Here is a 25,656-nt window from a genome sequence, read left to right as displayed (position 1 = left end):
CATAAACCAGTCGGAGAACACTTCAATCTCTCTGGTCACGCAATCACAGACATGAAGGTCGCTATCTTAAAACAAAAAAACTTCAAATCCAGACTCCAGCGAGAAACTGCTGAATTGGAATTCATTTGCAAATTGGATACTATTAATTTAGGCTTAAATAGAGACTGGGAGTGGCTAAGTCATTATGCAAGGTAGCCTGTTTCCTCTTGTTTTTTCCTACCCCCCCCCCCAGATGTTCTGGTTTAACTTGGATTTAAACTTGGAGAGTGGTCAGTTTAGATGAGCTATTACCAGCAGGAGAGTGAGTTTGTGTGTGTATGGGGATGGGGGGGATGTGAGAAAACCTGGATCTATGCAGGAAATAGCCCGACTTGATTATGTAAAGAGTTGTCACTTTGGATGGGCTAGCACCAGCAGGAGAGTGAATTTGTGTGGGGGGGTGGGGGGTGAGAAAACCTGGATTTGTGCTGGAAATGGCCCACCTGTTGATCACTTTAGATAAGCTATTACCAGCAGGACAGTGGGGTGGGAGGAGGTATTGTTTCATATTCTCTGTGTGTATATAAAGTCTGCTGCAGTTTCCACGGTATAACATCTGATGAAGTGAGCTGTAGCTCACAAAAGCTCATGCTCAAATAAATTGGTTAGTCTCTAAGGTGCCACAAGTACTCCTTTTCTTTTTGCGAATACAGACTAACACGGCTGTTCCTCTGAAACCTGTATTAAACAGGAGACAAATATAACATAACAGGGTAAAACACTATTCTTAGGGTCACTGGTGCCCATGCTGATAATACCTGTGACTTTCTCCAGTCATGGAACCTGATGTAGCAAATGTAAGATTAGTGTCCCGTTGGTTTGCATACTTTGTTGGGGCCCTTGATGACCGATGACGATATCTTCTCTGCAGTGTTTTAGCAGTGTTGCTGACTGGGTTCAGTACAGCCCAAAGGACTCACAAGTGGGAGGAGGTGGTAAGTCCCTCCACAGGTTTAATATACAGCAGGCTATAAAATCCCCAAACCCTTACTCCCTGGCTTGAGGACACATTTCAGGGAGTAGGGGGTCCCCAAAACAAATTCCCTTACTGACTAAAAGATGGCGCACTCACAAACTCCATGAATGATCCTCAGCTTCAGAGATGACTCTGGACTCCTCAGTCACTGCAGAGGGGCTGATCTCTGCTGGCAGGGATCCTCTTCAGGTAGGAGTCAGGCTGCTCCTGGTCCCAGGATTTCCCCTTACCACAAAGGGTGCAGGGCTCAAGGTGCAGATTACATACTTATACTAAAATCCAAACTGTAGTCTCCTACCACAGCGTCCAGACACACTCACCGCAGGTAGCAACCCTGGACTAGCATTCAGAGTAGAGCTGACCATGTGCTGACTGGTCTCACCTAGGGAGCTGGAGGGCTAATGCACCCTGGCTGGGGAAGTTTCCCAGAAAAACTGTACAAACTGGGAGCCATCAGTGGAGAGGGAAAAGCCCAGCTGAGGGATCTTGCTTTCAGGTCCCTAGAGGCCAGTTCTCAGGGGGAACCCTGCCTGCAGGCATGGGACTCACGAGCTCCCCACACAGAAAGTCCTGCCCTTGCCCTGACTGGCTCCAGACTGTCTCAAAAAATGGCTTCTCCCCTTTCCTGAGCTCCCTGTGAAGGGCATCTCACTCCCTATTGGTTGCCAGGCAGACTCTGAGTCTGCCTTAGCTCCCCCTCCCTACCAGGGACAGTGTGCCTTTCCCTAAACTGTCAGCAGACAGAGCCCCAGGAATCTAGGTAATCTCCTTGGGGGTTACATTCATATTTATCCTACACGGGGTATGCCAACATTGGAATAAAACGCCTGTGGCTACCCTGTGCCAGCTGACTTGGGCTTGAGCTGTGGGGCTATAAAATTGCAGTGCAGACATTCAGACTCAGGCTAGAGCCCAGGTCTGAGCTGCTGCAAGGACCAGAAGCTGAGAGAGGAAGGGGGTCACTCTCACCCAGATCAGGAATTTGTACTTTGTTAACATCACTTAATTGTTTATCTTTGAGCAATAAAGCTTATTGTATTCAACTTCTTGGGGTCATTGTCTTTCAGAGTCCCCTAGTAGAACTGGTGTTCTTTAGACTGCAGAAATGAGTGACCCCAGAGTTGCGTACACATACAAGAGCTTGAAGCCCTTTGGTGGGACCTGATAGTGCTTTTCTACTAGTTTCAAAATTGTAGGGAGTGAGGCTGGCTTAGTCCACAGACCCTTTGCTGGGTCAAGAATGTCATCATTGATTGGAAGGACAATTCTTGTGAGTGCAGAGGAGCTGAGGAGGTTGAACAATTTATGGGCATCCTCTTGGATCAGCATTGTTTCAATGTCCCATGTGTCTGCTACATTGAGAGCAACTTCTGGGAAGCTCGGAAGTCACCTACAACCATTGTCAGGGCCACTATGACTGCTTCATATGGGGAGGAGGAGGATTTTTTGTTAGGCAGGGAGGATAGCTGGGTGTCTCCTAAGCTACCTCTGTCACCTCCCAAGGAGGTCCCTTTGGTTCTGGTGATGGCACTCTAGCCAGTGATGCTGGCAGTGAAAGAGATTTCCTCCTTTCTCCCAAGACATGGGAAGTGGCCCAGAATCTGTGGGAAGGTGGGTTCCTTAAGGCCAGTACAGCCATGGCAACAGGTTGTGTTGGTAGTGGCCAGACTATGGGAGGCTCATCCATTGCCAGTCCTTTATTGGAGCTTGATACCAGAAGCCCCTGAAATATCCCTGCAGTACTCTTCTTGTGTCCCGGGCAATGGTTCCCTGCTCAAAGCAGGGGAGAAGAAATAGCTGTCTGAAAAAGGTGGTAGTAATGGATGTGGTTCTGGTGCTGATGTTGGTGGAGCTTGTGATGCTGGCAGAGCAGGTGCCAGCTCATGCCAAGGTCTCCATGTCTCAAATGAACATTGACAGATACATAGCTGAAATCTGTCTGGATCACTTGTGGATTAATATTGATAGGACAGGTATTAGAATGATAAGAAAATGTCTGTTTTGAGTCTATTGAATGCTTGTGAGTTGCTGCATGCATTAATCTTTCTTGTAATATTTGTATTCCATCTGTATTTACATTACAACTATAATGTAGTATTTGAGTGGGTGTAGTGTGAGCTTCTGGGTCTGTATGACTCACCATACAGGAGAGGGACATGTGACGAGCTGCTCTTCTACAAAAATTGTTATGCCGCTCCTGAAAAAGGAGTCCCATTGATATCACACAGGCTAGGGTTGGATCTTACAGCTGAAAACTCCCTATATCTGGATTGAGGAATCATCAACAAAAAGACTAAAAACTCTGGGTTTTTTCCTACTCCCCAGGAAAGAGGAGTCATGCAAATGGACTCCTCCCATCATCTGAGAGCACGTGGCAGGAGGGGGATGCAAACCCCAAACAAAAGAAACTAAGGCTTTCTATGTTGCTGGGATTCTGGAGAGGTAAGGTGTTTCCTGAGTATAAGCAAGAGATCGTCTGCTGCTTAGTTTGGGTTAACCCTAAAGGACAAATAGAGCTTGTTGATTATAGATGCCTCTATTACCTATTAAAACCTAAAACTGCAACTCATTCATGTCTTTTTTGTTGTTGCTTGCTTTAACCCTGTAAATAACTATCTAGTTTCCTTTCCCTTTTAGTAAATCTTCATAAAGTTTATTATAGGATTTGCAACAAGCAATGTCTCTTGGTGTGAGATCGAAGGAGCAATTGACTGATCCTTCACGACTAAAAGTAACCTGAACATTGCTGTGAATATTGGTCTTGAAGGCCACCTGTCACAGAGATGAACTCACCTGGGTGGCAAAACAGAGTGGAGTATCCAAGGGGACTTCGTCTGTGACTCTGTTTAAGGCTTTTAATATACCTGAGGAGTTTGCACTTGATGCAGTTGGTTAGTGAAATCTAAGAACTCACAACCAATTTGGGGTTTGTGCCCTGGTTTTTTTTAATAGTCTGCCCTTAGGTTAGTACTTAAGCTCTGGCACTACCACTGCGAGTATTACAGTGCCAAGAGAAGAGGTAAGGGGGGCTCCCTGAAGACATATCTCAGTACTGGGAAGCACAGGCGCCGAGTCCATGGGTGCTTCAGGGCTGGGGAACCCATGGAGAAAATGGTGGATGCTTAGTACCCACTGGCAGCCCCCCTATCAGCACCTTCCCTTCCTCTCCAGTGCCTCTCGCCTGCCGTGATCAGCTGTTCCACCCCATGCAGGAGGCACTGGGTGGGAGGGGGAGCAGCAAGGGTGGGGCGTGCTCGGGGGGGGGGTGGAACGAGGCAGGAAGTGGTGGGGTGGGTGTAGGAAGAGGCAGAGTGGGGGTGGTGCCTTGGGATAAGGGGTGTAGTGGGGGCAGGGTCTGGGGCAGAGTTTGGTGGGAGCACCCACCGGGCATGTTAGAAAGTGGGTACCTATGCTGGGAAGTGTTCCAGTTCTAGGGTTGATACTGGCATAAATCTTGGTGTTGATGTCAGGACTGGTGTAACCATCTCTTGGGTCTTTTTTGCTGCTAGTGCCTTGGCGCTATCCCTTGTCAATGCTGAGGACTTCAGGGGCTTCTCTCTGAGCTTTGAGTCCTCTCTGCAGGATGGTTGCACTGACTGTTCCATGCTGTGTTTGTGCTTGGTGTGGGAGTGCCCTTCTCTCTGTGTTCCGAGGTTGGCATGATCAGCATCAGGGATATTGGTTCTGGTCCCAATAGTCTAGGTGCCTTTTTGGCTTCTTCTCCCTGCTCAAACTGAGGTGCAGTGCCCAGTGGTTGGGGCACTTGACGAAGACAGTCTTATTGGTTCTGGGAGGGAGAGTATCTCTGCTCTTAGATCGGATGCTACGTTCATGGATTGCTCCAAGAGATGTATCTTGAGCCTCAAATCTTGGGATTTTTGATGCAGGAAGAAAATGAGTGGCAGAAGGAACACTAGTTGGGGATGTGACCCTCCCTGACACAGACCAGGCATCTGCAGTGTCCATCTATTCAGGGCATTTAGGCATCAAAAGAAGGACAGGATTTACACCCAGTGGGGTTCAAGTTCACCATAGTTAGCAGTTGGTCCAAACAGTCTCATCCCACTTGGTTTCTTTGTTGGGGGAGGGGGAATGTCTAAAAGTCTAATAAAAGTATTTAATGCAAAGAATTAAAGATGGTTTCTTCAACAAAACAGAGATCTGAAGTTCAGGAACAGGTCAGACAGTCCAGATTCCATCTCCCTGTCACAAGTGATAAGTAGGAACTGAGGGAGGGTCAAGACCACGCCACCCTTTATGCACAGCTCTGCCAGACGCTAGTATTCAAAACATTCTGAGCTTGTGTGCATTAGGTACATGCACACCTACAGCAGAATCCATATTGGCACATATTCGAAGCACTTATGTTACATACTTATTAGTACACTAAATTCCTTAATGAAGTTGGCAACCAAACTAAATATAGGATTAAGAAAACTGATTTAAAACCAAACCCCTCAAAAAAACCACATACCCACACATCACAAGCACAATTATGTCAAATTTTTCTTTTTTATTTGATGCTTTGTTGCTGCACCCCATTACCAATTACAGCAAGGCCTCCTGCTCTTGAAGGAGAGACGGCAGCTCTTCCTAGAACTTCCTAGACTGGTGGGTATCGATCACAGGGTGAGAGGAGGATAGGTAGCAAAGTTGGTGAGAGGCAGAGCTGTAGTTAGTTGTAGGGTTGGCACTAGTAGAGGGAGGTTAGATGGGTGGAGTGCTCCTCGGAGGGAGGGCTGGCAGGTATGAAGAGGTCACTGGAAAGTGGAGGCAGATAGATGGGAGTGGTGTCACTGCAGGAGAAGGAGCTGGAATATGGTTGGTGTGGAAATATGTTGGCAGGTGTCCTGCGTGGCCTGATGTCACTGAGGTTAAACGGGAGGGCTGGTGGACGCGTGTGGGGTGGGGGTTATTGCGAGTGTCCCGGAGAGGGGTGGGGGAGTAACTCTGTGAGGTGAAGTGCGGGAATTTAATAGCTAGAAGGGGGCTTCCAGAGATTGCGTCACCGCAGCTCAGAGTCTGACGTCCTCAGACGCCCCTTCTCCACTCTCCCCTATTTGTCAGCGGAAGTGGCGTCACTTCTCTGTCCTCCAATTAATAATGTGTCCGGGAGGTGAGGCGGGGCGCTAGTTGCCATGGTATCGGACGCTTGACCCCTTTCTTGCGGCGCTCCCGGACCCTCTAGCGGAGACGCGGCCGGAGCCTCCGCGCCCAGCCATGAGCAGCATCTCGGTCGGGCGGAAGCTCAGCCTGTCTCCGCACATCCTAGAGCTCCTGGCGCTGCCCTGTTGCCTGGAGGAGCTGGAGGCCGACTGCCGGTAAGAGAATCCCGGGGCGGGGCTGGCACCTCGGTGGGGTGAACACGCAGACCTGGAGGGGGAGGAGCTGAGGGAGGAGCCGAGGTAGAAGGGGGAGCTGAGGGGCAGCTGAGGGAGGCGGGGGAGCTGGGAGGGGAGGAGGTGGCGGGGCAGCTGAGGGAGGCGGGGGAGCTGGGAGGGGAGGAGGTGGCGGGCAGCTGAGGGAGGCGGGGGAGCTGGGAGGGGAGGAGGTGGCGGGGCAGCTGAGGGAGGCGGGGGAGCTGGGAGGGGTGGAGGTGGCGGGGCAGCTGAGGGAGGCGGGGGAGCTGGGAGGGGTGGAGGTGGCGGGCAGCTGAGGGAGGCGGGGGAGCTGGGAGGGGAGGAGGTGGCGGGCAGCTGAGGGAGGCGGGGGAGCTGGGAGGGGTGGAGGTGGCGGGGCAGCTGAGGGAGGCGGGGGAGCTGGGAGGGGTGGAGGTGGCGGGCAGCTGAGGGAGGCGGGGGAGCTGGGAGGGGAGGAGGTGGCGGGGCAGCTGAGGGAGGCGGGGGAGCTGGGAGGGGTGGAGGTGGCGGGGCAGCTGAGGGAGGCGGGGGAGCTGGGAGGGGAGGAGGTGGCGGGCAGCTGAGGGAGGCGGGGGAGCTGGGAGGGGTGGAGGTGGCGGGGCAGCTGAGGGAGGCGGGGGAGCTGGGAGGGGTGGAGGTGGCGGGGCAGCTGAGGGAGGCGGGGGAGCTGGGAGGGGAGGAGGTGGCGGGCAGCTGAGGGAGGCGGGGGAGCTGGGAGGGGAGGAGGTGGCGGGGCAGCTGAGGGAGGCGGGGGAGCTGGGAGGGGAGGAGGTGGCGGGGCAGCTGAGGGAGGCGGGGGAGCTGGGAGGGGTGGAGGTGGCGGGGCAGCTGAGGGAGGCGGGGGAGCTGGGAGGGGTGGAGGTGGCGGGGCAGCTGAGGGAGGCGGGGGAGCTGGGAGGGGAGGAGGTGGCGGGCAGCTGAGGGAGGCGGGGGAGCTGGGAGGGGAGGAGGTGGCGGGGCAGCTGAGGGAGGCGGGGGAGCTGGGAGGGGAGGAGGTGGCAGGCAGCTGAGGGAGGCGGGGGAGCTGGGAGGGGAGGAGGTGGCGGGGCAGCTGAGGGAGGCGGGGGAGCTGGGAGGGGTGGAGGTGGCGAGGCAGCTGAGGGAGGCGGGGGAGCTGGGAGGGGTGGAGGTGGCGGGGCAGCTGAGGGAGGCGGGGGAGCTGGGAGGGGAGGAGGTGGCGGGGCAGCTGAGGGAGGCGGGGGAGCTGGGAGGGGAGGAGGTGGCGGGGCAGCTGAGGGAGGCGGGGGAGCTGGGAGGGGAGGAGGTGGCGGGGCAGCTGAGGGAGGCGGGGGAGCTGGGAGGGGAGGAGGTGGCGGGGCAGCTGAGGGAGGCGGGGGAGCTGGGAGGGGAGGAGGTGGCGGGGCAGCTGAGGGAGGCGGGGGAGCTGGGAGGGGAGGAGGTGGCGGGGCAGCTGAGGGAGGCGGGGGAGCTGGGAGGGGTGGAGGTGGCGGGGCAGCTGAGGGAGGCGGGGGAGCTGGGAGGGGAGGAGGTGGGCAGGGTATCTGAGGGAGGCGGGGGAGCTGGTGAGTGAGTGGAGAGGACTTGGGGACCAACGAATGCCAGGGATACAGGAGGAGAACATCTGGCTCTTCATTGTGGTGGGAACAGCGTGAGCTGGTACCTTGTTTGGTGGAACTGCTGCCTTGCTGTACCTAGCCTTACTCCCTCCAACTGAGTAGAGGACATAGGGCACCTTGACACTAGCAATATTTTTACTGTCTATGCTTAAAAAACAGTTGTGAAACTCTGAGAATTAGCATTAAAGGTTTTTTTATAACACAAGAACTGCTTGGTGGTGGTTGTTTTTTGTAATGCTCCTTTTTCCAAAGGCCTTTTTGAAGAGCTCCTTCAAGGTATGCACTAACTTGTTTCATGGGAGTTTCAAGCCAGAGGATTGTACATCTGCTCTCGGTCGTTGTGAGAAATCCTTTCAAATTAAAAATACCAACTAGCTATTTGTAAGCAATACCAATTCACCCTCATAGACCTATTCTTCTAAAATGACGGCGGAAGATTAAATTATATTAAATCGCCCCTATGTACTGTTAATAATCCGAAAATAGCTTTTAAATCAGTGCTTGGCAGTACATGACCTTATTCTTACAACTCTGTTTCAAAATGCTTTATTTATATTTGTGTAAGATTTTAAAGATTACAAGGAGTTGTGCCTACTATTGCTTGACATCTGTTGTGCAATGTTCCTCAATGTAGCATTATTTTGGTATGACTAAAGACCTGTGTGTGAGATAAATACAATATCTTTTTTTTTCTCAAAGAAAATGAACATTTTAACCCTCCACTATCCCCATCCTTATGTTATGATCCTTTTAAATGTCAAAAGATAAGTAGGATCTGACTCAGCAACAGTTAAAGAACATGTGTGATAGGATGTGTTGCCCAGTGATTCAGTAGGAAGCTGAGTATTTCCATCTGCCTCCAGCAGTGGCTAAAATAATAGTTTGTTTTTAGGAGATGTCAAGGTTCCTCCCCCACTCTGAACTCTAGGGTACAGATGTGGGGACCTGCATGAAAACCTCCTAAGCTTATCTTTACCAGCTTAGGTCAAAACTTCCCCAAGGTACAAAATATTCCACCCGTCGTCCTTGGATTGGCCGCTACCACCACCAAACTAATACTGGTTACTGGGGAAGAGCTGTTTGGACGCGTCTTTCCCCCCAAAATACTTCCCAAAACCTTGCACCCCACTTCCTGGACAAGGTTTGGTAAAAAGCCTCACCAATTTGCCTAGGTGACTACAGACCCAGACCCTTGGATCTTAAGAACAATGAACAATCCTCTCAACACTTGCACCCCCCCTTTCCTGGGAAATGTTGGATAAAAAGCCTCACCAATTTGCATAGGTGACCACAGACCCAAACCCTTGGATCTGAGAACAATGAAAAAGCATTCAGTTTTCTTACAAGAAGACTTTTAATAAAAATAGAAGTAAATAGAAATAAAGAAATCCCCCCTGTAAAATCAGGATGGTAGATATCTTACAGGGTAATTAGATTCAAAAACATAGAGAACCCCTCTAGGCAAAACCTTAAGTTACAAAAAAGATACACAGACAGAAATAGTTATTCTATTCAGCACAATTCTTTTCTCAGCCATTTAAAGAAATCATAATCTAACACATACCTAGCTAGATTACTTACTAAAAGTTCTAAGACTCCATTCCTGGTTTATCCCCAGCAGAAAAAAAAACATATAGACAGACACACAGACCCTTTGTTTCTCTCCCTCCTCCCAGCTTTTGAAAGTATCTTGTCTCCTCATTGGTCATTTTGGTCAGGTGCCAGCGAGGTTACCTTTAGCTTCTTAACCCTTTACAGGTGAGAGGAGCTTTCCCCTGGCCAGGAGGGATTTCAAAGGGGTTTACCCTTCCCTTTATATTTATGACAGGAGACAAAAATCCTATAATATGCATCCAGCCACCTGAGTAGTGGTGCACGTGGGAGTAGTGTGCATGATACTCTTTCACCATGCTTTAGTCCTGATTCTGAACCCCATTAAGATGCTAGTGGGCATTCTGCTGATGAGTTTGGTGCAGTCTTTCAAATATAAAACTGATATTTTAGCCGCTTATATCCTTGTTTATATATTGACCAGGACTAGTGACGAATCTGTTACTCTAAATTCTAGATGAGGGGATGAGTATGTCACTGAGAATCTGTTTATGTATCTAGGTTTATTGGAATTATAAGAAAAATGCCAGAAAGCAAAAAAGGGGTAATCAGCTAAACAAATAAAATTCAATTATTCACATCATTCATTTTTGTGTCACTTTAATACTTCAAGGTTATTGTGTTCTGTGCTTGTAAACAAAATGTTTTAAGGGTCACAAAATGGTTCTCTCTGAATGCTTTCAAACCTGTTCTGAGGCTCTTTCTTTATGAATTAGGTAATTTGAACATAGCCTTTTCTCTAATCTACACTGATCATCTTAAGCACCTTTCCAATTAAGGGATAGGTAGCTAAACCTAATCAATTTAAAACTAAAAATATTGTCACATCATAAAACTGGATATCTTCTACAGAGTTTTGTGGTAGACTCTTGATCATAGCTTTTGCTTTTCAGCTTCTGTCCTCTGGGATGTTCCTGACTCCTGTGGACTACTTGACTACATATAACTCTGTTTTCCATTATCTCTCATGGAAATTGTTGAAGAACAGAAGTTTCTTCAACAGTCTATCAGACAAAGGACTTGCTACATTTCTAGCTAGAGCTTACTAGTCAAAACTTGGCATTTTCTTCTAATCATAGAATATTATTAAGATGACAATGAGTAGTCATTTTCTAAACTGTGGAAAATGAGACCCAGAAGGGTTAAGTGTCTTGTCTTGGGGTAGTCAGTGTCAAAGTCAGGATTAGAACTAGAATTCTTGACTCTCAGTCCCATGGGGAATATGAGACAGAGATATGAGTTGTCAGAGGCCAAATAATGAATCCGGGACAGAACTGGGATTAGCCCTAGAGTTTGTCTGTTGAACATATTAATAGTACTAGCCATGACCTTGGCACGTTATGGTTGGTGGGTCAAAGTGCCTGACAAGCTGACATTTGTAATCATAGCATTGTAAAGAGGATCTCATTTGGAACACTTTCTGGAAGAATGTTGTTCTATTACCCTTTATGAAGGAGAGAGAAAAAGTTCGATCCAAACCGCTTTGTTAGGTATTGCATGAACATGAGTAGACTTGGTCCTCTCCCTTAGAGTTTTAACTGACAGATTCTTTGTACTCAGGCTAGCAAATCTTCCTTCCCCAGCCCCTTAATATCTTTAAAGTGACTTGTCCAAGACTAACCTGAATGTTCAATTTGATTGTCCCTCAAGAATATAATTAGTTTTTTCTCTAGCATAATTAGCCACATGCACTGTTCCTGAAGAGTAGTTTGAGGCTCAACTGGCTAAATGGCACCAGGGGAGGGATTTAGCAAAGCAGTTGAGGCAGGCAAGTATAATCTACTTATGTCGTTCAGTGACATTTACAAGGAAATTGTTGGTTCATCCTCAGGTTGGACATAGGAATCAGTCAGTGCATCCAACAATATTTTGAAGTGTAGGTTGGCAGGTTGTGAACAAGGCAGCGATTACATTTCACGTGGCTAAACTGTTTTTGGCTTTCTCGGGATGCTTGACAACAGAATTTGTCCTAGCCTGTTGTCCCAATAATGTTGAAACATATTTTGACATTTTCAGAACAGAATATTTAGGTATTTTGTTTCAAAACAAGTTTGAGGTTTTTTTAAATATTCTAAATAAGATTTAAAATGCCAGAATCGGAATAAAACATCTAAACAAAACACTTTTGACCTGAAATGAATTTTTTTTTCAGAATTTTGTTTTGTGGGAAATCTCAACATTTTTGTTTTGTCCCAAAATAGAAAAATGATTTTCCCGGAAACAGAAAATCTAGTTCCCACACAACTCTAAAATTAAGTATGATCTCCTGAACTGTATGAAAAATTATTAGTGTTGTGTATAGAAGAATTGTCCTAAAATACATTCTTTCCTCTCTGCATTCTCTTTCTATAGCGTTTAAAATAACGTTAAGTTTGTTCTGAAGTTTTTGTCTGGATGTCTAATCAAAAACACTTTTCTTTATGAAACAAACATTACAAGGGAAAACAGATTGTAAGTACACTTCTTACTCCATTCTCCCAAATGATACCCAATTGTTATCTTAGATAGGTAAGTAAAACAATAAGAAATATGTGCTTTGGAGGATCACTACTGTTTTGAATTTCAGTTCTTAAAGTTAAATTGCCTTAACTGACTACTTAATTTAGTAATCTTTCTTAAATGAAAAAAACTTTGGTTTTTTTTTAGGCCTTCCATTTCAGATGACTTAAAAGTAGGCTATTTTATCACAGATCATGCCACTCAAACAGATATCAAAGAAATAGTAGAACTAAAGGAGCTGACTACTACTACACAAGCCCTAGTACAGGTAAGAGAGCTTCTTGGATATGTCTCAGGATATTCTTCACCATGTTGTAGGACAGATCTTCTGTCAAAGTCATCTTTACCTTTTATGTTGTTGAGGGGTGGGGGCCTAGTCTAACTTTTTTTTGGTCCTGTTATGGTGGTTTCATTTAAGCTTACATAAATCTCAGTTCTCCATTAAAATATGCCAATAACTCACATTTATATTAAATAGGAATAGCTGAATAAAAGTCTAGACAGTTTGTTTACCCTTATCAGAGTACATATTATATCTATGAGAAGATTGATCAAGCATATAAAAAAAGAAAAAGTTTAAACATGGTGAGCAGAGAATGAACATAAGGGAAGACTTTTAGACTTAAATGGTAAACCTTTTATATTAACGCCCAGGACTCTAGAAGAGAAGTTTAGCACTGGAATAAATAGGCCCAGCTCCATTAATACTAGCTGTGAATTGGCTATGTATGTATATGCCAGAAAGTAGCTTGTGTAATACCCTTACTTTAAAAAGATTATGAATAAAACAATTATGTGATGAATTAAATAGGAATGTAATATTCAAATCAACTGGGTAGCGAAAGGTTTGTTGTAACTAAGGTCTTCTTTCACTTTACTACTCTGATTTTGGCAGAAGCACTGAGAGGCTTAAAAATAAAAGATTTGGATAAAAACGTTTACTATTGGATTAAAACAAGCCCATCTCTAACAAATTCATGTCTAACAAACCCATATTACAAAATAGTATGAGATATCACTATTTATTTTTTACATTTTTCATTCCTTTAAAATGCTACAAATGGAAAACTGAGGGAAGGAGATACTTTATAATTAAGGCTGCGAGTCTGTCATGGAAGTCATGGATTCTATGACTTTCCGGGACCTCCGTGCAGTGGCAGGTGCAGCTGGCCTGGGGTCCAGCCACCCTGAGGCTGCTGGGTCAGTCTCAGGCCATTGTGTGCACACACCCCCAGCAGCAGCAGTGGGGGTCTCTGGCTGCTGTGTCCTTCCTCCCCGCAAGCAGCAGTGGGGGTCCTGGGCTGTGCCCCACCGCCCGGCCCTCCAGCAGCAGACCGGGCCATGTGCTGCTGCCTCTCTCCCCCCACTCACCCCCAACAGCCGCGTGGGTCCCAGGCTGCCCACTGCCGCCCACCCCCCACCCAGAGCACCTGGGGCACTCCCGCCCCCAGAACACCCAAGTTTTAGTCAGGGGTATTTTTAGTGAAAGTCATAGACAGGTCATGGGCCATGAATTTTTGTTTACTGCCCATGACCTGTTTATGACTTTCACTAAAAATTCCCATGACTAAAACATAGCCTTATTTATAATATAGTGCATTAACCTGCTGTGATTATTGCTGCAGACTATTGCACCAAATAGCTCAGTAAGTTTTAAAATGATTTTATATAATTATTAAACAGTGCTTTGCTCTTATTTTGATCAAGTCTGTTCATGTTTGATTGAAATCAACAATTTCTATCTTACATGAACTCTAAGGTGCATAGTATGTGACTGTCTTTATAATACCACTGCCACAACCTTTAGTTGTAACCCTCTTATTCTCCTGATTCTTCACTGGGTTCTTCCGTCATTCAAAATATTAAATTTTCTTATCAAGTAGTAGTGTTCTTTAGTCAGTCAATTGAATTATCACAATCATGCCTTCTTACAGTGCTTAAAATGTAAGAACATAAGAATGGCCATATTGGGTCAGATCAATGATCCATCTAGCCCATTATCCTGTCTTTTGACAGTGGCTGGCGCCAGGTGCTTCAGGGGATGAACAGGACAATTATCAAGGAGCGTAGAAGTTCTGTTACACTGTATTAAATACAAATGATTTGATACCTGAGTGTTTGCTCATTTTCAAAGGAGGTTCACATTAATTACTCGCTGTCATCCTTGGCTTTTGTGACTCTGTTCTCTCTTAATTCTCCCAAATTTTGGACATTCCTTGAGAGTCTCGTTTAGTGGAACTTCCTTCTTTCCTTTCCTCTCTTTCTTTCTGTTCAAGCCCCTTAGGACTCCATTCTTGGCCCCCTCTTCCTTTCACTCTGTTTGTGTGACCTCAGCTGCCAGCTGGGCTTTGACTACCATCTTCATGCTAATGACTCACAAATACAACTCCCTACTCCAAATTTATCTCCTTTCATCCAAGCTAAACTCTTAGCCTGTCTTTCTGACATCTCCTAGTGTGTGTCCAGCTATCGAATGAAACATAACATGGCCAAAACTGAGCTCCTGATCTTTCCTCCAGAGCCCTCTCCACTCACTCCTTTCTCTTTCACATAAGACAACACCACTATATTCCCTGTTGTTCAAGCCCTTAATTTATTGGCTTTTGCTTTGACTCAGGCCTTTTCCTTTGATCCTTACAGTAGGGGGGGCAGAAATGGGAGGGGGAGTGGGAGCTAGTGCTTCTGCAGTGGCAATATTGAAGGGGTAAAAAACATGCATGTGTGAAGGGGTCGGTGTGAGAGTGGGACCTGGAGGGGTTGAAGTGGCCACCTCAGTGCCTAGGATTGGGCTGGAGAGCAGGAAGGAGCAGCTGGGACCCCCTTCCCTGCCTGGAACTCGCTGCCCACTCCCATCCCCCACAGAGTCTCAGTATCTACCCTTAATCCCACTTCTATCCCTCTGCCCCACCATTGACAGTGAGCTTTCACCTCCACCACTCCTCCCACACACATCCAGGCCACTTCTACATCTTACAGCTTCTTCTTGCACAGTATGTATAAGATCTGACTTTTCTTCCTGCCTATACTGACAACATTCTTTTCCAAGCGTTGATCATGTAGCACCTTGACTACTGCAGTCTTCTCCTCTCTGGCCTCTAAGTCTACAACCTCAGCCCTCTCAAGTCCATTCAACTTGGCTCATTGCTCTGACTGTATCATCCCCCCCCATGCCCTTTAATTCCTTTTCATTGGATCCATAATGCTAATTTCTTGTCCTTACTTTCAAAACAGTTGACAATTTAGTCTTATCCTTCCTATACTCTAAATCCCTCCTCAAAACTCATCTCTGCCATAGGGCATGCAGAAAACTGCAACCTAATATGTCTAAGCAGTGGCAAGTTTTGACCACAGCTATGAAATGGCTAAAAATGGCATACATCTTATTATATTTGTTACCCTGTCTCCCCCACCACCTATTGTGGCCTTCTCATTGTTTCATTCCTTTATTATAGCTTGTCTTTTAGACTGGAAGCAATTTGAGGCAGGAGCTGTTGTTTAATATGTTGTGCCTACCTACCACTATAGGACCCAGCCTGGCTGTGACTTTTAGGCACTATGACAAAATAAATGTTAATAATGTTGTATCTGCAGTTATACTAGTATAGGTAGGATATATGATTATCATTAGGGCCCAGATCCACAAAAAGACTTGCATTTCTAACTTAGGCGCCTAAGTCCAAAATTTAAGTGCCGCTGAGATCCTTAAAACCCCTGTTCAGCTGCTCTCTGACTCTGGAGGTGCCTAAAATTCCTGAATGCCTAACTTTTTTTTCTGTAAAAGTCCCAGGAGCCTACGTTTCTGCTCCAGGACATGCACCCAGATACCTGTCATTTCTAACCCTCAGTGCTATCCTCTAACAGGTGAAGGTAGGCATTGCCCTACCTATCTTGCCAGTAGGCGTTCTCAGAGCACGCCTAATTCCACCCAAAGTGGCAGACATATAACTTCACTATTATGAATCTGATTCTTCCATACCATGAGGTGCTTGCAGTATTGTTGATGCCAGTCTTCACTTTTTAACATCCCACAGTAATGATCATATGATGCAATGATTATATTCAAGATAAAGCATGTGACCGAGATTGTCAGTGGTGACATTGAGAATACAATACATAATTTGTTTTCATAACTGTTTATAATTTGTGTTTCACCCTACAGAGACAATTACAGTTTGCTTTATGTAACTAAGTTGTTTGGTTTTTGTCAGTAAGTTTTCTGATAGAGTATTTTGTAGTCCTCTGTTTAGAAGGATGCCAAGGTATTTCAGTCAACAAAATTGCCACTCATCCAATGTCTTACATAAACAGAATCATTAAAGCACAAATACTTTCTGATTAGTTTATTTTGTATCAGCAGAGAAGATTATATAGAAAAAATGTCCTTTATAGTGTATATGTAATATCAGTCTTTACATTTTTAGTTCACTGACTCCATCCAGCAAGATTTTATGATCTATAAAAATGTCCTTCAAGCACGGTATGAGGAAAAAATACAAGAGCAAGCTTCAAATCTCTGTAGACAGATAAATGACAGACTGAGAGACATTGAAGCTTTTCATAAACAGGTACAGAGTAACCTATTTAAAATGTCAATTTCTCATTCATCTACCATCTATATTTGGGCAGATTATTGATATGCAATAGTATAAAATAAAATTAATCCACAAATATGTTGATTAATATGAATGTGGATTTCCAAAGATTTGCATTTTAAAAAGTAGTGGGTAGTTATATGGAAAACATCTACATATAAACATTTGTAAAAATGTTTACAAAAACATCTTAAGCTTTAGTAAGAAACATGCTAGAATAGTGAGAACTTTAAATTAAAAGGACATTAAAGTTGATAGGTCTAAGATTTAATCTACCTCTTTTCTTATGTGTTTATAAAGTCCAGGCAGTTCTTTATGTATTATCTTCCAAAATAAGTGCTTTAACACTCTTTTTGTTAACCAACCAAACTAATTGCCAATGTCCTAGTGCTCATGGAGAACCGTACAGTAACTGTCCAGTGCATGCTTATGAGTGGGAAGACAGCAGTAAAGGAAGGGGGTTTAGTTTTAAGCTTCCAAGATATCAGTATGAACAATAAATAATAAAACATATTTTAAATTGAGAAATTTATGGAGTTCCCTTTTTAAACATTTTCAGATTTACAGTCCTTGTACATATGTGCATATTTTTAAATATACTGGTTGCATTTCGAGTATTTCCTTTGGAAAGATTTAGTAGTCGTTGTTTCTTTTCAACAGCATGGAACCCATTTATATAGAAGTGTATACAGTACAATTATTTAGCCAAATGTGGAAATGAGAGATCCTTATATACCAGTGATATAAACAACAAAGGGACAGAAAAGTTTTAAAGGGGCACTGGCTCATTAACTTTTTTTCCAGAACAGAGGATTTGGACAACATTTTGGTTTTTGTTCAGTGGAAAAACAATAAGAACTAATGTTTTTCTTAAAGTCCATTATAATTGTTTCAGTAACCCATTAAAAATTTGAATTGCAGAAAGAAGTCAAAATTCGACAAAGCTACCAACAGCAGCTATGTGATGCACTTGCTGTTCTCAGAGTAGATTATGAGGTGGGTTTTAACTATAATTATTTTTTCAGTATAACATTGATTTGAAGAGTGATATAACATTATTTACAGGCTGCAGCATTGTGAGTACAGGAGCATTGTCAAAGCTGAAAAAAATAGGATATGATAGAGCTGCTTGGTGAATTTGTCATATTAAGATTAAGCATTCCAAAAACAATATATTGAATAGAAATAGCAAAAATGAACATACTGTAAAAATATTTTAATAACTTTAAGCAACAACAATTAGTTCCTCTGCTACTGAAAAGCCTGCATCGACTTCAGGGTACACAAGTAATACAGGATTGGGTCCAAATAGTTGCTTAGAGCTTAATCCTGCAGGCTTCTGAGGATTGAAGAAAGAGGTCTGAGAAAATCAGCGTAGCCTCTTAAAAGATGGAATCTTTGGAAAACCAACTTTAGCTTTAATTCACAAAATGAATATATCTTAATAATTGAAATTATTCACATCTTTAACATATTGCATCTTCCAATAAAGAAAGTTCAGATTCTTCCATTTTTACAGCCTATTAAATTGGAATTGTAACCACAGATCAGAAAAGAAAACTCCACTCATATGACCAGCTCTGTTCCAATATTTTCTCTGATTATCACACTTGTATTATGTATGTGGTGCAGCAGGTAAAAGAAAAGCTTCTTGGTGCATTTTGCAGTGTAGTAGCTGTGTTGGTCCCAAAACATTACAGAGACAAGGTGAGTGAGGTAATATCTTTTATTTTGTCCTATTACTGCAGAGGTGTAACAGGCCACTTCACATTGAATGGTTTCTTACAAATATGTGTTAACTACTTGTGCTAAACAATGTATTCCACCTTGTATTTAATTATGATCTTCTGAGTACCTTTCCCAGACCTGAATAAGACTCTATAAAGTTAGAAAGCTTGTCTCTTTCACCAACAAAGTTGCTCCAATAAAAGGTATTACCTCACCCATGTTGTCTCTTTTGGTGCATTTTGCAATTCCACTCTCAAACTGTCATTGCAGACAAAGTGGTGACTGACCATAAGTAACCTAAATCAGTGGTTCTTAAGCAGGGATATATGTACCTCTGGAGGTACGCAGAGATCTTCCAGGGGGTACATCAGCTCATATAGATACTTTCCTCAAGGCTGACAAAGGAGGTGCTGTTGTCATCATGAATAGGTCAGAATATGAACAAGAGGCTGCTCGGCAGCTCTCCAACACCACTTTCTACAAGCCATTACCCTCTGATCCCACTGAGAGTTACCAAAAGAAACTACAGCATTTGCTCAAGAAAATCCCTGAAAAAGCACAAGATCAAATCCGCACAGACACACCCCTGGAACCCCGACCTGGGATATTCTATTTACTATCCAAGATCCATAAACCTGGAAATCCTGGGCGCCCCATCATCTCAGGCATTGGCACTCTGACAGCAGGATTGTCTGGCTATGTAGACTCCCTCCTCAGGCCCTACGCTACCAGCACTCCCAGCTACCTTCGAGACACCACTGACTTCCTGAGGAAACTACAATCCATCGGTGATCTTCCTGATGACACCATCCTGGCCACTATGGATGTAGAAGCCCTCTACACCAACATTCCTCACAAAGATGGACTACAAGCCGTCAAGAACACTATCCCCGATAATGTCACGGCTAACCTGGTGGCTGAACTTTGTGACTTTGTCCTTACCCATAACTATTTTACATTTGGGGACAATGTATACCTTCAAATCAGCAGCACTGCTATGGGTATCCGCATGGCCCCACAGTATGCCAACATTTTTATGGCTGACTTAGAACAACGCTTCCTCAGCTCTCGTCCCCTAACGCCCCTACTCTACTTGCGCTATATTGATGACATCTTCATCATCTGGACCCATGGAAAAGAAACCCTTGAGGAATTCCACCATGATTTCAACAATTTCCATCCCACCATCAACCTCAGCCTGGTCCAGTCCACACAAGAGATCCATTTCCTGGACACAACAGTGCTAATAAACGATGGTCACATAAACACCACCCTATACCGGAAACCTACTGACCGCTATTCCTACCTACATGCCTCCAGCTTTCACCCTGACCACACCACACGATCCATCGTCTACAGCCAAGCTCTGCGATACAACCGCATTTGCTCCAACCCCTCAGACAGAGACCAAACACCTACAAGAGCTCTATCAAGCATTCTTACAACTACAATACCCACCTGCGGAAGTGAAGAAACAGATTGATAGAGCCAGAAGAGTTCCCAGAAGTCTCCTACTACAGGAGAGGCCTAACAAAGAAAATAACAGAACGCCACTAGCCGTCACCTTCAGCCCCCAACTAAAACCCCTCCAATGCATTAGCAAGGATCTACAACCTATCCTGAAGGATGACCCAACACTCTCACAAATCTTGGGAGACAGGCCAGTCCTTGCCTACAGACAGCCCCCTAACCTGAAGCAAATACTCACCAGCAACCACATACCACACAACAGAACCACTAACCCAGAAACCTATCCTTGCAACAAAGCCCGTTGCCAACTGTGCCCACATATCTATTCAGGGGACACCATCACAGGGCCTAATAACATCAGCCACACTATCAAAGGCTCGTTCACCTGCACATCCACCAATGTGATATGCCATCACATGCCAACAATGCCCCTCTGCCATGTACATTGGTCAAACTGGACAGTCTCTATGTAAAAGAATAAATGGACACAAATCAGATGTCAAGAATTATAACATTCATAAACCAGTCGGAGAACACTTCAATCTCTCTGGTCACGCGATTACAGACATGAAAGTTGTGATATTACAACAAAAAAACTCAAATCCAGACTCCAGCGAGAAACTATTGAATTGGAATTAATTTGCAAATTGGTTACAATTAACTTAGGCTTGAATAGAGACTGGGAGTGGCTAAGTCATTATGCAAGGTAACCTATTTCCCCTTGTTTTTTCCTCCCACCCTCCCCCCCAGACGTTCCTGTTAAACCCTGGATTTGTGCTGGAAATGGCCCACCTTGATTATCATACACATTGTAAGGAGAGTGGTCACTTTAGATACGCTGTTACCAGCAGGAGAGTGGGGTGGGAGGAGGTATTTTTTCATGCTTTGTATGTATATAAAAAGATCTTCTACACTTTCCATGGTATGCATTCGATGAAGTGAGCTGTAGCTCACGAAAGCTTATGCTCAAATAAATTGGTTAGTCTCTAAGGTGCCACAAGTATTCCTTTTCTTTTTGCGAATACAGACTAACACGGCTGTTACTCTGAAACCTGTCATAGTAAAAATGAGAAAGTAAGCAATTTTTCAGTAATAGTGTACCGTAACGTTTTTGTATTTTTATGTCTGATTTTGTAAGCAAGTAGTTTTTAAGTGAGATGAAACTTGGGGGTATGCGGGACAAATCAGACTCCTGAAAGGGGTACAGTAATCTGGAAAGGTTGGGAGACATTGACCTAAATGACATTCTTCTGCCCTCTAGAGACTGTAGTTAAAGATCTAAGTGATCACACAAATTCTCATTTCACAAATTTCTAGATGTCATTTTACCAGTAAGAATAATTCTTGCCAGGAAGTTATTGAACTTTGATTTGCAGATAAAAAAAAATTTAAATATGATTTTGCATCATTACAGAAAACAATGTCAGTATTTTCACATTCTTTTTTGATTGCTTTATTTCTGATGTGGGTAGAACACAGGACAATATTTTTAACTATAATTGTTTATTTTATATATTAGTACATATTTATGCATAAAATAGCATAGTCAGGTGCAGGTGTATACTAGCAAGTGGATAGCAGCAAGTGTACAGCATAGCACAGGGAGCATCGTAGGAAACAGTAATGGAAAACAAGCTGGAAAATGCAAATTTTGGGAGATATTTAAAGGGGAGAAGGAAGAATGTATAGTTACAAGAGGATGAAGACTCTTCTAGGCATATATAGAGGGACATGGAAAACTGTGCAGTTGCGAATGAAATAAAGTCATTTAGGAAGTGGAGTTTACAGAGTAGGACAGAGGAAGGTGAAGAGGAGGAAAGGAGAGCAGTCATAAAGAGAAGTGGAGATCCAGAATGCTGAGAATGAGGCATCTGAATATGATGTGAAAGGAGACATGAACTTGGGACATGATCCAAGTGGCAGGAGAAGATGATGTTTGCATCAATGGGTTGTATACCCTAAAGGGAAGCAAGGGGAGAATCAGGGATCCAGGAAGGAGGAAGCTATGTTAGTGGAATTTTTAGCAGCGGGAAAAAGATAGCTGTTGAAGAGAGAGAAGTGACACAATTTAGCAACAGCCTGGATATTTTAAGGTGGAGTAGAGACAGAGACCGTTCATGTCTCTTCTGCACCATTTCTGGACAATAACATGAAGTGCCATCTGAAAAATGAAACTGCTACAGAGTCAAGTACAAAATATTTTAAGTTTCTGAAAGAGTCACAAAATCCTCCCTAATGGTGATTTCAACATGGCAGTTGTAAGCAGTTCCAACCTTTCCTTCTAGAGGTGCTTGAAAAGAGGCATCTTCTTTAAAAGTACTATATTTTTATGGACTATGAATAGAGTTTTGAAGAAAAATCTCCATTTTGAAAAAGCCTCTAGTGAAATACACTCATCGCTATTCTTTGGGAATTGTTCCTTCTGAGAGAGTGTGTCCATAGCAATACTTAGTTTTCTGTGTGAAATCTTTCAGAGTAACAGCTGTGTTAGTCTATATTCGCAAAAAGAAAAGGAGTACTTGTGGCACCTTAGAGACTAACCAATTCATTTGCGCATAAGCTTTCGTGAGCTACAGCTCACTTCATCGGATGCATACTGTGGAAAATACAGATGTTTTTATGCACACAAACCATGAAAAAAAGGGTGTTTATCACTACAAAAGGTTTTCTCTCCCCCCACCCTACTTTCCTGCTGGTAATAGCTTGTCTAAAGTGATCACTCTCCTTACAATGTGTATGATAATCAAGGTGGGCCATTTCCAGCACAAATCCAGGGTTTAACAAGAATGTCTGAGGAACAGTGGGGGAGGGGAGGAGGAATAAACAAGGGGAAATAGGTTACCTTGCATAATGACTTAGCCACTCAGAGTCTCTATTCAAGCCTAAGTTAATTGTATCCAATTTGCAAATTAATTCCAATTCAGCAGTCTCTCCTTGGAGTCTGTTTTCGAAGTTCTTTTGTTGAAGGATAGTCACTTTGAGATCAGAAATCGAGTGACCAGAGAGATTGAAGTGTTCTCCGACTGGTTTTTGAATGTTATAATTCTTGACATCTGATTTGTGTCCATTTATTCTTTTACGCAGAGACTGTCCAATTTGCCCAATGTACATGGCAGAGGGGCATTGCTGGCACATGATAGCATATATCACATTGGTGGATGTGCAGGTGAACAAGCCTTTGATAGTGTGGCTGATGTTATTAGGCCCTGTGATGGTGTCCCCTGAACAGATATGTGGGCACAGTTGGCAACGGGCTTTGTTGCAAGGATAGGTTCCTGGGTTAGTGGTTCTGTTGTGCGGTATGTGGTTGCTGGTGAGTATTTGCTTCAGGTTAGGGGGCTGTCTGTAGGCAAGGACTGGCCTGTCTCCCAAGATTTGTGAGAGTGTTGGGTCATCCTTCAGGATAGGTTGTAGATCCTTGCTAATGCATTGGAGGGGTTTTAGTTGGGGGCTGAAGGTGACGGCTAGTGGCGTTCTGTTATTTTCTTTGTTAGGCCTCTCCTGTAGTAGGAGACTTCTGGGAACTCTTCTGGCTCTATCAATCTGTTTCTTCACTTCCGCAGGTGGGTATTGTAGTTGTAAGAATGCTTGATAGAGCTCTTGTAGGTGTTTGGTCTCTGTCTGAGGGGTTGGAGCAAATGCGGTTGTATCGCAAAGCTTGGCTGTAGACGATGGATCGTGTGGTGTGGTCAGGGTGAAAGCTGGAGGCATGTAGGTAGGAATAGCGGTCAGTAGGTTTCCGGTATAGGGTGGTGTTTATGTGACCATCGTTTATTAGCACTGTTGTGTCCAGGAAATGGATCTCTTGTGTGGACTGGATCAGGCTGAGGTTGATGGTGGGATGGAAATTGTTGAAATCATGGTGGAATTCCTCAAGGGTTTCTTTTCCATGGGTCCAGATGATGAAGATGTCATCAATATAGCGCAAGTAGAGTAGGGGCGTTAGGGGACGAGAGCTGAGGAAGCGTTGTTCTAAGTCAGCCATAAAAATGTTGGCATACTGTGGGGCCATGCGGATACCCATAGCAGTGCTGCTGATTTGAAGGTATACATTGTCCCCAAATGTAAAATAGTTATGGGTAAGGACAAAGTCACAAAGTTCAGCCACCAGGTTAGCCGTGACATTATCGGGGATAGTGTTCTTGACGGCTTGTAGTCCATCTTTGTGAGGAATGTTGGTGTAGAGGGCTTCTACATCCATAGTGGCCAGGATGGTGTCATCAGGAAGATCACCGATGGATTGTAGTTTCCTCAGGAAGTCAGTGGTGTCTCGAAGGTAGCTGGGAGTGCTGGTAGCGTAGGGCCTGAGGAGGGAGTCTACATAGCCAGACAATCCTGCTGTCAGGGAAATCTGTATTTTGAACATATTTACCTCTGTGCTGAAATATTTCTTTTAAAAAAATCCTTAATATGATGTACCACCAGTTGTGCTCTCTGAAAATATGTTTCAAAGAGATGATGGCCACAAGAATCTTTGATGAAACAAAGCATGGGTCAGTTGTGTTTTAAGTGGTGGCACTGTAAGAAGTTAATGCAAATCAGTATTTTTCTTCATAGATTTCCCTTTGGAATTTGATGTCAAAGAGCAATTACTTACATTTAACTACCGCCTATTGGGTAATAATTAGGGCTGTCAAGCAATTAAAAAAAAGAATCGTGATTAATTGCACTATTAAATGATAATATAATACAATTTAAATATTTTGGATGTTTTCTACATTTTTCAAATATATTAATTTCAATTATTATACAATACAAAGTGTACAATGCTCACTTTATATTTTTGATTACAAGAATTTGCACTGTAAAAAACAAAAGAAAGTATTTTTCAATTCAGCTAATACAAGTACTGTAGTGCAATCTTTTTATCATGAAAGTTGAACTTACAAATGTAGAATTATGGACAAAAAAACTGCATTCAAAAATAAAACAATGTAAAATTGTAGAGTCTGAAAGTCCACTCAGTCCTACTTTTTATTCAGTCAATCGCTCAGACAAACAAGTTTGTTTACATTTGCAGGAGATAATGCTGCCTGCTTCTTGTTTACAATGTCACCTGAAAGTGAGAACAGGCATATTCTCATGGCACTGTTGTAGCCAGCGTCGCAAGATATTTATGTGCCAGATACGCTAAAGATTCATGTCCCTTCATGCTTCAACCACCATTCCACTGCTATAACATGAAATATATGGCAGAATATGGGTAAAACAGAACAGGGGACATACAATTCTCCCCCAAGAAGTTCAGTCACAAGTTTAATTAACACTTTTTTTTTAATGAGCGCCCTCAGCATAGAAGCACGTCCTCTAGAATGGTGGCCGAAGCAAGTAGGGGCACATGAATGTTTAGCATATCTGGCACATAAATACCTTGCAGTGCTGGCTACAAAAGTGCAAATGCCTGTTCTCGCTTTCTGGTGACGTTGTAAATAAGAAGAGGGCAGCATTATCTCCTGTAGCTGTAAACAAATTTGTTTGTCTTAGCGATTGGCTGAACAAGAAGTAGGACTTAGTGGACTTGTAGGCCCTGAAGTTTTACATTGTTTTGGTTTTGAGTGCAGTTATGTAACAAACCTCTACATTTGTAAATTGCACTTTCATGATAAAGAGATTGCACTACAGTACTTGTATGAGGTGAACTGAAAAATATTTCTTCTGTTTATCATTTTTACAGTGCAAATATTTGTAATAAAAATATATACTTTGATTTCAATTCCAACACAAATACAATATAGATGAAAATGTAGAAAAACATCCACAATATTTAATAATTTTTTATTTAACAGTGTGATTAAAAAAATTAA

At 43.8% G+C, this 25,656-nt stretch overlaps 2 protein-coding genes across 15 annotated transcripts in view; one reads left to right on the top strand and one right to left on the bottom strand.

Moving 5' to 3' along the window:
* The window catches only part of LOC125631351 (uncharacterized), a 156,759-nt gene extending 155,155 nt beyond the window's left edge, over positions 1-1,604 (bottom strand). For all 3 annotated transcript variants that reach the window (XR_012667260.1, XR_012667261.1, XM_048837899.2), the window contains exon 1: positions 1,112-1,604. The gene's annotated coding sequence lies outside the window, so the exon portion shown is untranslated. The remainder of the gene's footprint in view (positions 1-1,111) is intronic.
* A 1,697-nt stretch (positions 1,605-3,301) lies between these two features.
* The window catches only part of C2H10orf67 (chromosome 2 C10orf67 homolog), a 136,621-nt gene continuing 114,266 nt past the window's right edge, over positions 3,302-25,656 (top strand). For 3 of the 12 annotated variants that reach the window (XM_048837896.2, XM_048837894.2, XM_048837893.2), the window contains exons 1-4: positions 6,114-6,336; positions 12,210-12,330; positions 16,484-16,627; positions 17,576-17,650. In XM_048837896.2, coding sequence (XP_048693853.1) covers positions 6,236-6,336; positions 12,210-12,330; positions 16,484-16,627; positions 17,576-17,650 — 441 coding nt within the window. In that variant the 5' untranslated portion in view covers positions 6,114-6,235. Of the gene's footprint in view, positions 3,458-6,113; positions 6,337-12,209; positions 12,331-16,483; positions 16,628-17,575; positions 17,651-25,656 lie in introns of those variants that run through there. The other 9 variants (XM_048837889.2, XM_048837888.2, XM_048837887.2 and 6 more) reach the window with 5 other exon arrangements.

This window comes from Caretta caretta, chromosome 2 (genome assembly GCF_965140235.1).
Source record: "Caretta caretta isolate rCarCar2 chromosome 2, rCarCar1.hap1, whole genome shotgun sequence".
NCBI classification, from domain to species: domain Eukaryota; kingdom Metazoa; phylum Chordata; order Testudines; family Cheloniidae; genus Caretta; species Caretta caretta.
Note: the sequence above shows the minus strand (reverse complement) of the source record. Positions and strands in the feature narration are given on the sequence as shown.